This window comes from Narcine bancroftii, chromosome 6 (genome assembly GCF_036971445.1).
Source record: "Narcine bancroftii isolate sNarBan1 chromosome 6, sNarBan1.hap1, whole genome shotgun sequence".
NCBI lineage: Eukaryota > Metazoa > Chordata > Chondrichthyes > Torpediniformes > Narcinidae > Narcine > Narcine bancroftii.
In genome coordinates this window covers 26,533,133-26,546,575 of record NC_091474.1, presented here as the reverse complement: position 1 = coordinate 26,546,575, position 13,443 = coordinate 26,533,133, and the positions used below count along the sequence as shown (strand labels likewise).

The window sequence follows — 13,443 nt, the reverse complement described above, 5'->3', positions numbered from 1 at the left end:
GAGAGAGAGGGAACTCTCTGGCCAATGATCAAGACTTCAATGACTGTAAAAAACACAGAAATGCTGGAAGGAACCAGGCCTGCAACATTGGTAATATATATTTACCTCCTATGGACGCTGCAAGACCTGCTGAGCTCCTCCAGCACTTGTTTTTACTGCAATCACAGCATCTGCAGACTTTTGTATTTAACTTCAAAGATCGAACCCAGGACTTCATCACCGACAAAAGGCAAGGGCATTAGCTGAACTATGTTTCCTCCAAGAACACACTCTCCTGGCTTCAAATATTAGCCATTTTTCAACACTGGGAGCTCCCTACCAATAGCACAGAGATGGCCCCTCACCACAAAGGAACTGATATAGCAGTTGCTCAATCGCATCTTCAGGACACACAAAGATAGATATTATAAGCTAATAATAAAAGGTAAAAATATCACTCATGATTTTCACAAGTTAGTGCTATTACGTCGCCAGGGGCCCGGGTTCAAATTAGTCTGCGAGGAGTTTGTATGTTCTCCCCGGGTCTAAGTGAGTTTCCTCCAGGTGCCCCTGCTTCCTTCCACCCTTCAAAACCTACGGGGCTTGAAAGTTAATTGGCGTATTGAGCGGCACAAGCTGATGGGCTGTAAAAGGGACTGAAACCATGCTGCATGTCTAAATTGAAAAAAAAAAATTAACAGCTTAAAATTTAATTTAAATAGCATTTTTGTTCAAAATGAATAAACTGCTGGAGGGAAATCACATGTTAGGCATCGGGAGGACACCCAACATTTCAGGTCAAGACCTTGCTTCAGGACCTGCTTATTTTACCATTAAGTCAATCGTGCCGGGATCTGTTTTATGAAGAACAATAATTGATCATCTCAGGCTAAGATGAGCCAAAGCTTTTCTGAGGGTAGCGAGCCCCTTGGAAGTCTCCTCCTCAAAGAGCCATGTAAGGAGAACCTTTGACAATTTACAAGGCACAGGGAAAAATATTCCTGCCTTTCTATGGCCGGCAGGGATACAGAGCCGAAGTCATAACTGAATGTGCCATGATTTCATTGAATGGCAAAGCAGGCATGAGTGGCTTACTCCCACTCCTGATTTGGACACTTGTATGAAAGCTCATAACTCCCCAGAGCAGCAGTCCATTGCATCTGCCTGTTGGGAGCTCCATGTTTGTTTAGCACTAAGAATACAACTGGAAAGCACAGAGAAACCAGAATCAGGACTATTCTTATATTTGCAGTCTTGATATAAAACTGCAGATTAATCCATTTCTATACCAGATTTTTTTTGGAAATGTTCCGTTTTTCTGTGCCATTAATATACAAAGATCATATAATCCTAAAGTGTGATGCCCTTCTAAAGCATAAGTCTTCATGTGGCTACTTCAAGGCAATTTATTTCAGGCTGGAAGCAAATGGGAGAAATGGGGGAAGGGAGATACAGTCACAGCACTCCCATGTGGGGTCCGACTGCCATCAGCTCTGTAAAGGCTTTAAATGGCCTGTTAAAGGAGGGCTTTATTTAAAATTCTGCAACTGTGGAGACTGGGCCCAAGGTGCTGGCGCCTATGCAGCAGCCACAAGGGGTTAGACTCTGGAGAAGCAGAGGACTGGCGCAGGGCATCAGGAAACAGGGAGACCACTCCTCTTACGAGTTGAAGTTGAGGAGATGACCCACGGGACAATGACCACAGGCTGAAGAACACACAGGCAATGGGCTGTTGGTGACTCGAGGTAAGTAACCTATGTAGGCTGCGAGCTGTTGGCAACTGCGGTCAACGGAATCACACTGGCCTGAAAACAACTGGAGTTTGGCTCGAGACTATTTGAAGGGGTTCCAGGTATCGGAACCAAGATGCGAGAGGGTGCTGGAGACTTCCAGATCATGTCAGAGGCATGCATCTGAACCTCAGGTTGCTGATGGTTTGGACTGAAAGCTGTGTGTCTGCAGAGGCTGAAAGAGTGCTGTAAGTGAATCCATGGACACTTAATGACTCTGGGGGAACTTTCTTTTTACTTCTTTATCTGGCTGTAAGGGGCAGTAGGCAATTTCTGCTGATAGCGAATCCTTGTCTGTCTTAAGGTAGACTAAAGGAAATTTCTTATAATATATTTTATGTTTTACTACAAGACAATAAAATAATCTTGAATTTAAAAAAAAAACCGAAGGTGAATAGTCTAGAAAGTTAACCTCAAATCAACAAAAGCCAAAATGGAGGAACCTCTTGTGTCAAAAAATTCTGTTTGATTTTCCAGGAAGTACAAATGAAAGTAACTATTATATAAGAATTAAGAAATTAATTAGTAGAGCAGTAATGTGGATCTCAGCATTGCACAACTCTTCGACACTCTGCCAATTTTCTACTTCATACGAACATACTCTTGCTTTCACTTGGGTTATGTTACTTAATTCAGGTAAAAGAAAGGTGTGTTTATTTACAAGAGACCATGTGAGGACAGCTCAATTTAGAGAACGTTCCTCTATATATCACTCTTAATATTGCCGTCAATAGCTCTAGGCATCCATCCAGAGTCAAATAAAAGTGCCAACTTTAATCCCTAGTCTATTCTCACTTTGCCTTCAAATTAGACTTGCAGTGTGCCAGCTGTTAGTTGGGCTTGTTCTCCTTGAGGCAAGAGGTGGAGAGGAGGTGAGATAGAGGGGCACAAGATGATGACTGAGAAAATAGAATGCAAAAGATTATGGGGAAGAGGGATGTGTTCTGATGTGCAGAGTGACCCTAATCTGGAACTCACTATGAAAAATTAGTGGAAACAGAATCAAGAAGGGCTTTTAAAGGAGAACCAGATAGGGAGAGGGGAACTAAATTTCCAAGGTAAGGGCAAGGAAACAAGATGACTGGGGAACAACAATGGATAAATGGGATGAATGGCCTGCTCTTACATCAGTATTATTCCATGATTCTGTGATCCAGCACCCATCCACTGGGAGGGAGGAAGAAAAATTGTTTGGGGTTTCTCCTTCAAGAGGATTACAGAATTTCTCCCCTCCAATCAGTGTGATTTACTAGGATTGTTATTTAAAGAGAGCAAGAAAATTTGCAAAATCTGTGAGGACCCCTCCCACTCCGCACACAGCATCTTCCAGTTACTCCTGTTGGGAAAGAGATACAGGAATATTAGAGCCAGATCCACCAAGCTGAGAAACAACTTCTTCACATGGGTAGTGAGACTGCTGAACTACTAAAATAATTCCCTGTGACGCTACTAGTTATTGATAATAGGTTTTATGTACATGCATAACTTGTCTGTATGCTTTTTGACTGTGGACCGAAGAACGCTATTTTGTTGGGTTGTACTGTTACAATCGGAAGACGAATAAACTTGAACTTGATTTTTTTTCTGCCACTTGCTGGACAAGGTAGATCGGTGTTTAAGTCACAATGCTGTTTGCTCCATTGTGGTCACATGGTTTTCAGACTTACAGTGTGTCAATGACCTCCACCAAAACTGTACCTTGATAATTCAAAACCTATATTGAGTTGACAGGTAATTAAAAAGGGAGAAAGAGGCAGTTAACGTCTTTATGGTTTGATTTATAAGATATAATTTATTGGTTAATTGTTTGAATTCAACCTCTGTCTGCCACGTAAAATGCATCTGTTTTCTCACTGTCACAGTTCAGCTGAGAGGTTATTGACGTGGAACATTATTCAGTTCTCCATAGATGCCACCTGACTGCTCAAACATTGAGCACTTCAGTTTTGTAACACCTTTTATCAGATGGCAAGGACGAAGTCTGAATTCAGGAACCATCTTGGTAGTATTTGTCTTTCCATTTCCAAAGCCAGAGCTCTATTCAGCAATTGAATAGAGGGCTGCACATCCCTGGAATTCACCACCTCCACAATTCCCTCTCTGACCCTGCCTGCAAGATTCTTTCTTCCTCTCTCTTACTTATTTGCCTATACACCCAACCTGAACCCAAATGGTTCATGAGCACATTCAACCAATCCAAACCCAATGGTTCTTGATGAAGGGTTCCAACCCAAAACGCTGATTATTCTTTTTCTCACACTAATGCTGCTCGACCTGCTGAATTGCTCCATCAGATTGTTTTTTCGCTCTAGCATTTAATGAAATTCAGGTCACATCAGATTTGAATCATGGAGCACAGCTCTAAAAGGAGCTCGCTCCCAAATGCTTCGCATGGACACAGACCGAAAGGGAGAGCTAACAATAGCCAAATGACATGGAAGAGTTCCACATGCACAACCCAAATTCTCAAGAGTCCCACCAAATGCTCTCAATGTTACAAAGTAATTCCAGAAAAGGAAGAAAAAGTTTAAGTGACTTTTCCTGACCTTATTTTCATTGCCTGCATGGCTGCAACACTGTTCTCTGCTGGAATTCTACCTCATAAGAAATGTTAGGAACAGGAAAAGGTGATTAGCCCCACAGGCCAGCACTCGTTCATGAATCAAACCCACTGATCCACCCATGCATGGAATACCCCAATCCTTCCCTACTTCGAAATAAGCCAAGTGGTTCCTCCTCGGATTCTGATGCTAGACTTTCGCAGCATCTCATCCCCATCTTGAAATGAAGACAATGTACCTCTCAGACTTTTAAATGCTCCCTTGAAAACTTATCATTCATTTCTACGATCTACTTCTTGCCTGCAAAGCCGGAATTTTTTGCCTATACCGATTGGCCCAGAAAGTGGTGAACTCTCTTCTGGTGAAGCTGCTCCTACTGTCCTGTTGGGTTTTGCTTCAGGATTTAGAGCCAGTTACAGAGGCAGGACAGCGGTATAGTGAAGCGGAAGTCGTGTGTGAAGATGTTCCTCTGCATCCATCGGGTCAGAGGATTACTGTGGCACAGAAAGAGGCCACCTGGATGATAGTGAATGCAATTGATGGCATGCTATCATCACAGAGTAGGAGAGTACCTGCAGCTGGTACACAGAGCAGTCACAGTTCTACAGTGAATGATGGCACAATAAAGGGGCTGCTTTGTCCTAGATGGTGTTGAGCTTCATGAACAGAATCTCCAAAACTGTTCTTTAATTCCCTTGACAATCTCCGATGACTTAAACCATTTATTCTAATAAATTGATTCCATTCATTCTTTAGTCCCAAATCCCATTCTATTAAATATACTACCCAATTGAGAAGTCATAATCATTAAACTTCAAACACATATTACTGATCCAAATTTTCTGGATTTACGATACGGTGAAAGTTTAAAATCATTGATATACGATTAGATTAAGTGAACAGCTACAATCAGCATACGAATATAGGCAAGTATGAGATCATCTGTTTTTGAAGTTAACAGGAGAGGTAAGCGTCTTCTCTAAACGATGGAAAGCTACAGGTAGTAGAGACTTTGTAATCCAAGTGCATAAATCATTAAAATATAATACTGTAAGGCCATGACAAAGGAGCAGAAAGAGGCTATTCAGTCTGCCCCATCAGTTAATCATGAACTGATCTAGTTTTCCAATCAGCCCCACTGCCTGGCCTTCTCCCCAGAACCTTTGATCCACTGGCAATCAAGAACCTATCAATCCTTCCTTTAAATACACTCAATGACCTGGCCTCCACAATCACCTGTGGTAACAAATTCCACAGATTTACCACCCTCTGGCTAAAGAAATTCCTACGCATGTCTGTTCAAAATGGACACCCTTCAATCCTGAAGTTGTGCTCTCTCTCACCATGGGAAACAACCTTTGTACATCTACTCTGTCCACACCATTCAACATTCAAAAAATTTCAATTGAGATCCCACCTCACTCTCCTAGATTCCAACAAGTACAGACCAAGAGCTGTCAAATGCTCCTCATATGATTAAGGTTATGGTACAGGTTAATAAAAATCAGTTTTTATTCTGGAAGATTATTCTCATCAATAAATACTTCTCAATCAAGATTATCCTCACATAGCTATTGAACGGAACGCAATATTGGCAATTGTGACGACGTCGCTGGAAAAGCTTTGGATTGTCCCGAGGTTGTGAAAGGAGGTTCTATAGGCAAAGGTCATTCCCAGCTCTGATATAGGCATCATCCCATTTGGGACACTGCAGCAGATTAAATAGTGACATAGCAGTCAGCTCAGGCGCCTACCCTACCCATCGATCCAGTCCCATCGAGGAGGATTTCTGCCCCCTGAATCCCAGTCCCACCAAGGAGGATTTCTGCCCCCTAATCCCATTCACTTAGAAGAATTGTCCAGTTTCTTCAAGACCCAAAAAGGTCCACCAAATGATCAGATAATCTTCTCTCCTATTTAATAAGCATTCTTCTCCAATTCCCAGTTTCTTAATTTCAAAACACAGAGATGAATCCCAAGTGCAAGATTGCCCAACTCAGGTTCAACTGAGACCTTAAATTTCATTTAGGAAAGACCTTTATTAACCGAGGCCGGCATGCCATTCCAAGGGAGAATGATACAGTCATGACTATAAACTACATGAACCTGCTTTTATCCTCCATACGCTTCAATACGTTGCATAAACAGAAATAAATAATACCTTAAGATCTGTTGATCTTTCTGGAATATGCTCAGTGCTTAAGCTTTGCAGACCTTAGAGCAAATACAGATCAGAAACTTTGGTTCAACTCATCCACACCAACCAAGGTCCATTTGTCTGGATTCAGCCCATATTCCTCGAACCAAGTCATTATCAACCTTTTTTCAGCAATGCCCATACACCCCTCCCCCAGGATTCTGCTCAAAGTTTATGGGCCCCCCTTCCCTATAAAGCAGTCAAGTTTTGGTTTCTTCCACACTTCTCCTTCCAACTACGTAAAAATATTTATGTTACATGAGGTGAAATGCTGACATTTTTTCCTATCTTTATGAAGGGATCAAGCCCGTAACATTGGTTATGTATCTTTATTTTTGCTCTATAAAGCACACTGTTTGACCTGCTGAGTTTCTCCAACGTTGTGGTTTACTTCAATTACGGTATCCGCCGACCTTTGTGTTTTACCCATCCATGTTCCTGCACAATTTTTTTAAATATCCTCACTGTCCCCACCCCTCACTTCCTCCAGCAGCTTGCACCATACACCCATGACATTCTTTGGGGTAAAAGTTGCCCCTTCGATCCGCTAAATTATTCCTTTCGCACTTAAAACCCATGGCCTTTTGATTTTTTTTTTGAATATTTTATTTTGAAAATTTTCAATCAATGTGCAGTCAAAACCCATGCTATTTTGTCATAGATTTCCCTACCCTGGGAAAGGGAATTCTAAACATTTAATATCCTCTGGATGAAGAAACTTCTCATCAATTCAGTCATGCACGGTAGTCCCCTTGTTTTGACACCAGCTCCTGGTTCTAAACTATCCTTTAGACACTCTACAATTGTGTCCTCCATACTGTTATTGCTCATTTGGATTGCCTAACCCATATGCAGATTAAAGTCTCCTAATGTTTACCACTCGATATTTCTTAGCTCTACCCAAATTAAATCTACCTCTTGACTTTGAGCTGTTTGCATTACATTCCCTTGTCCTGGATTCCTAAACTCACAGCTCTTTAACATTTTCATTACTTGATTAACCTGAATAACATTTTATGAATTTGGATTACCAAATCTCAACTGCCTTGAGCTTGTTTTTTTACCTTTGAGAGAAGATGTTTAACATTCCTTCTTAACATCAAAACTTGCCTTATATTCATATTCTGATTTTGGCTGTTCACTTAATCCAGGGGTTCCCAACCTTGCTCTTTCCACTCACATCCCACTTTAACTATTCCCAATGCCATCAGTGCTCTGTGATTAGTAAGGGATTGCTTAAGGTGGGATGTGGGTGGAAAGAAAACGTTTGGGAACCACTATTTTAATTCTACCTAATTAAGTACATGGTTTCAAAAATCGAATGAAAATGGGTCAATGACAATTTTTCTCAAGCAAAATATTTCAGTAACACAACCTTCCCTTCCCACTCCCATATCACCTTAAGCAATCCCTTACTAATCACAGAGCACCGATGGCATAGGGAATACTTAAAGTGGTATGCGAGTGTAAAGAAAGGTTGTGAGCGACTGATTAATCCATTCATATTTCAGTGATTTTAAACTTGCATTGTATTGTAAAAGGCAAGAAACTCTTGCATCAGTGGACAATTTTAGCATTCCACCTTGACTAGCTGATAGCCCACTGTTATATAGGATATAACTAGGACTCAGGAGATAATTTCAAGAAATGGAACTCTATATGCCTATATCCCTTCTACTCATCAACGTGATCTACAAGGTTTGTTGTCTGAAGAGGACACGCAAAATCATTGAGGACCCCTTCCACTCTGCACAGAGCAGCTTTCAACTGTTCCTGTCAGAGAAGAGATAAAGGGGTATCAAACCAATACCACAAGGCTGAGAAATAGCTTCTTCCCACTGGTAGTGAGAATGCTGAATGACCAAAGGAACTGGTCACACTAACCATTCAAAACTCTCATATGTACAAAACAATATTTATTTGTTTGTTTTTATAGATGAAGTACTTGTCCTGCATATTTGTTGTTTATCTGTATATATGTTGTCTGGTTGTGTGCATGTTTTGCACTGAGGATCAGAGAAAGCTGTTTCATAAGACTGTACAATCAAATGACAATAAACTTAACTTGAAAATTACATTAAATATAGCTTGTAGTGGCCCACGCCACGTGCTGACACAGCAAACAGTCGTCAAACACAACAATCGGGTAGACATCACACGGGAAGAGACACCCATTCCCATAGGCTGCAGGAATAACTGCTCGAATCAGCCAATCACAGCCAGCAGATCGCAGGGGGTCCAATCCGGGCCTGCGAATCTGGGACAACCCAATCAGCAGCCGGCCTCGCTCAAGCCATAAGCCATGCCCAGCGGTGACTCAGCCGGCTGCCTATAAAAGGCAGAGCTGCAGCCCAATAAAGTTGGTGTCAATTACACTCTCTTGGTGTGCGAGTCTTCTTTCTACCTCGAGCTATAACCATAGCCACCCCGCGACAAGCTCACTTTAACAAACTGCAGAGCTGCATAACTATACAGCTTCTTCCCCTCTGCCGTCAGATTTTTGAACGGGCATGAACCTATGGACATTACTTCAGCTTTTCTCTTTTATGCAGGAGTTTTTTTTTTAAATCTTATATTTACAGAATTGTAATTTCTAGTAACTTTGCACCTTGTTCTGCACAATCCTGCTGCTGCAAAACAACAAATTTCATGATACTTTCATGACGATAAATCCAACTCTAACTATACATACTTTCAAACAGCTCTTCGTAGTCTAGTTTCTCCACGCAGCAGGTATACATGCGAAGGCCGGCAATCTTTATTTTCTGTAAAAATATATTGGAATAAAGTTAAGTATAAAACAAATGAGGAAATCTACGGTGCTGGCATTTCATATGTACTCCATGCTTAACTGACTAAACACAACTTGGATTTTGTTTATTTGGCTTCTTGACTCAAGAGACACTTTTAACAAGGGAAAGCGATGCAGCTGCAAATAATCATTCCTCCTCTGATCAAAATACAATAGCAAATCTGTGTCCATTCTTTATCCGGTACTTTTTGAATATATCGTTCAAATGGACATCTCCTGCATTCACCATCTCTGAGACAGAAACAGCCATGCAATAAAAGAGAGGAATCTAGAAATAACAAAACTGTTAAAGGAAAGCATGCAAGAATCTGAAAGCTTTCTTCTATTATGGGGAGAATTTATAACAGGATATACAAAGCTAAACCCAGATGGGTCATGGGTCAATCAGGAAGCACTTATCCCACATAAAGGGCAGTGGAAATCTGGAATATCTCCTGCAAAACTTGTGCAGGTCATATAGAAGTTTGACAACTGAGATAGAAGAGTGGAAAGACTTTGTTGGACGAGGTAAGAGGCTCGGGTTGGGGGGAACCAGGCAAGGAAAAGGGAATTAATTAGGCATGGTCTGACTGAGTGATGGAACAGTTTCAAGAGGTTGAATGGCATCCTTTTCTCAGATTTAGAGAATCGGCTCCCCTCATCTACTTCAGACTGACCTGAACGTGCAGTGCAACAATTCCCGAGAGGCAGGTTGACCATGTGAGGGAATGAAGCTTGTAGAAAGAGAAGAATACTTTGTAGTGAGCTTTATGCAGTACAAAATACCTAAAGAAAAGCTACAGTGGGAGATAATTTAAGCCCTTTTAACCTGTTCTGCCAGACTCTGTTACAACTTATCCTTGACTTGTCCACATCCCTTAACATCTGTTGCTAACAAAAAACTCAGAGTTTTAAATTAATGGTAGACCCAGCATCAAATACCATATGTAGAGGCAAATTCCAAACTTCCACATGCAAAGGGTTTTTAATTTTGTCATGTCTCTATTCCTATCCTGACAGTATAGGAGTAAAGTTACTGAGTTAACATTCAGAAAACTGGACCACTGATTCAAAGACATGACCTTAAATCCCTCCATGGCAGCTGGGGATTTAATTCAATAATTAAGTACCATATACAGTATACCTGTGTAAAAGTCAATCTCATGTAAAAGTCGACCTACTATTTTTGGCCATAAGATCAGGAATTTTATTTCCTACAAGTACTGTATCCCTGAATGGATACTTCATACCATAACTACTGTTAAATTACAAAAGCCTTACCACAACACTTTGGTTGTTATTCATAGATGCAAACAGTCATGGATAGGAACACAGCTCGGCTGAATATTTTTGTGTTTTTTCCATAAATATACATAACAAAATTTTCCATTTTCAAAATATAAAAATATATATATGTATATAACTTTCTATTTTCTTACAAAACTCCAATAACCCCTTCCCTCCCTCTCTCTTCCCAGTATAAATCCGTACACCGTCAGGGCTTACAATTGGGTTTAAAAAAGAAAATCTTCATTGGGAAGGTCACTTATATTTTTATAATAATGGCACCTTTTTTATATTTGGGCTCTTATATAGTCCAGATATGGTTGCCATATTTTTATAAATACATATTTAATTTTTAGGTTGTAAGTAACTTTTTTTCCCACAGTAATACAATTATTCATCTGTCTTCCATTGTCTTATCTGTCGAGGGGAGTCGGACTTCCAAGTAATCGCAACACATTTTTCTTTGCCACAGCTAAAGCTATTTTAACAAATGAAATTTGGAATTTAGTTAAGTTTATTATTATTTCAATAAAATTGCCCAAACGTTAAAGCACTGGGACATCCGTGAAGGCCACCCCTGTTCCTGTTGTCCTTGTTAATATTTCAGTAAGGTCTCACCTTCTCACATGACTACGTAGCATGCAAGAACGTTTCTATTTCTATCCCACACTTAAAACACATTTCTGATATTTCAGATTTTGATTTATGCAACTTCTGTGGTGTGAGATATGTGGTGCAGGAAATTATATTACACAAATCTTTATCTTGCATTTATATCCAAACATTAATTAGACCAGTATCTTTCCATTATTGCAACTCCTAGATCTGACTTCCATCTCTCGCTTGATCTCTGTAAACCTGGCTTTGCATTTTCATTTTGGAGAGCAAAGTACAGCCTAGATAAAAATTTAGGTGCATTCCCCAGCCAAGTCACTCATTCCATCTCACTATCTTCAGGTGGGACCAAGTTTGGTCCCCATCTTTCTCTTAAGAATGAACTTAACTGGAGAAAGCAGAAGAATCTCCCATTAGTTACTCCATACTTTTTTTTTTAGTTGTTCAAAAGACATTAGAGTTCCTTCCATATTACAATCATCAACATACTTTATTCCTTTGTCACACCATGAATTCAATATTTTATTACACATGTGAAGAAGGCCTTTAGTATGCTTGCCTATATAAATTAGTGCATAGAATATAGGAGTTGGGAAGTAATGATGAAACTGTACAAGGCATTGGTGAGGCCAAGTTTGTGCAATTTTGGTCACCGATTTATAGAGAGGATATTAACAAGATAGAAAGAGTGCAGAGAAGATTTACAAAAATGTTGCCTGGGTTTCAGCATCTGGAATACAAGGAAAGATTAAGCAAATTAGGTCTTTATTCCTTGGAACGTAGAAGGCTTAGAGGGGATTTGATTGAGGTGTTTAAGATAATGAGAGGTATAAATAGAGTTGATATGGAAAGGCTTTTTCCCATTGAGAGTAGGAGAGATGGCTACAAGAAGTCATGGGTTGAGAGTTGACGGGCAAAGGTTTAAGAATAACAAAGGTGGTGGAGGCAGGGTCAATTTTGTCATTTAAGAAAGAGTTGATAAGTATATGGATGGGAGGGGGATGGAGGGATATGGGCAGAGTGCTGGTAAGTGGGATTAGAGCGGTCTAGAAGGGCCAAATTGGCCTGTTTCTGTGCTGTAATTGTTATATGGTTATAATGGACCATATGGATATTGCAACTGTTGCTGTTAAGCTACCGTCCTTCTGGACAGTGGAATCAGAGCTGTGGTTTCGACAGGCTGAGGCACAGTTTCACCTCAGGAAGATCGAGGAGGAAGCAACTTGCTATTATGATCTCGTCAGTTCCTTGGACCAAGCCACTGCCAAGTGAGTCGGTGATGTCCTGCATGATCCACCAGAGCCTGGAGAGTGCAAGTATGACACTCTAAAAGCACTCCTGCTGCAAATTTATGGCATGTCCCACAGAGAGAGGGCTGCCAGTCTGTTACACATGGAGGAGTTGGGTGACTGCACACTGTCCTAACTAATGGATGACATGCTGTGCCTGACATCCAACCAACAGCCAGATAAGTTATTCTAACAGCTCTTCCTGGAGAGGATGCCAGAAGACATTAGATTCTTATTTTCGCAAAGTTTTTTCAAAGACCCCAGGGCAGTAGCTGTGGAGGCAGATGTCCTACAGCTGGCAAAAAACAGACCAAAATGTCTTTGGACAATGTCACTGCACCACAGTTGTCCATACCCAGCACCTCCGTTGTTGACACTACTTCCCAAGCCAACACCCTCAACATACCAGGCATCGACTCAAGTCAGGCAGTCAGCCTGTTGACACTTCCACCTGGTGTTTTTAGCACTGGCGTTGGGAAGTCAATGCACATAGGTGCCTGTCTCCCTGTGCGTTCTAGGGAAATGCCCTGGCCAACCATTGATAATGGTTGGCCAAAAATCTATAAGCCTTCTATATGTTTGGGATCAGCTATCCAAATGTAAATTTTTCAATGGACACAGGATTGGAGGCTAGTGTTTTAGCACCAAATGGTTTCTATGCATGTTATCCTACCCCCAAACTCCAACTCACAGCAGTCAATAGTTCTAACATACCCACATAAGGCACCAAAACAAAATGAATGTTCAATTCGAGGGGAACATTTATACATGGCCTTTTATTATAGTGGCAGTGTTACGACCGCTACTTGGGGCCGATTTCCTTCGAGCTCATTTATTCACGGTGGATTTAAAAGGGAATGAACTGGTGGATAGTACCACCTTTCAAACTATTCAACTGGCAGAATCGCATGTTCTTGCATTTTGACTTCAAACC

General features: G+C 40.8%; 1 protein-coding gene across 1 annotated transcript in view; it reads right to left on the bottom strand.

Annotated features, from left to right (window-relative positions):
- Window positions 1–13,443, bottom strand: part of uqcc1 (ubiquinol-cytochrome c reductase complex assembly factor 1) — a 118,918-nt gene that overhangs the window by 90,074 nt on the left and 15,401 nt on the right. Inside the window, exon 4 of the mRNA XM_069884399.1 lies at window positions 9,220–9,292. Coding sequence (XP_069740500.1) covers window positions 9,220–9,292 — 73 coding nt within the window. The remainder of the gene's footprint in view (window positions 1–9,219; window positions 9,293–13,443) is intronic.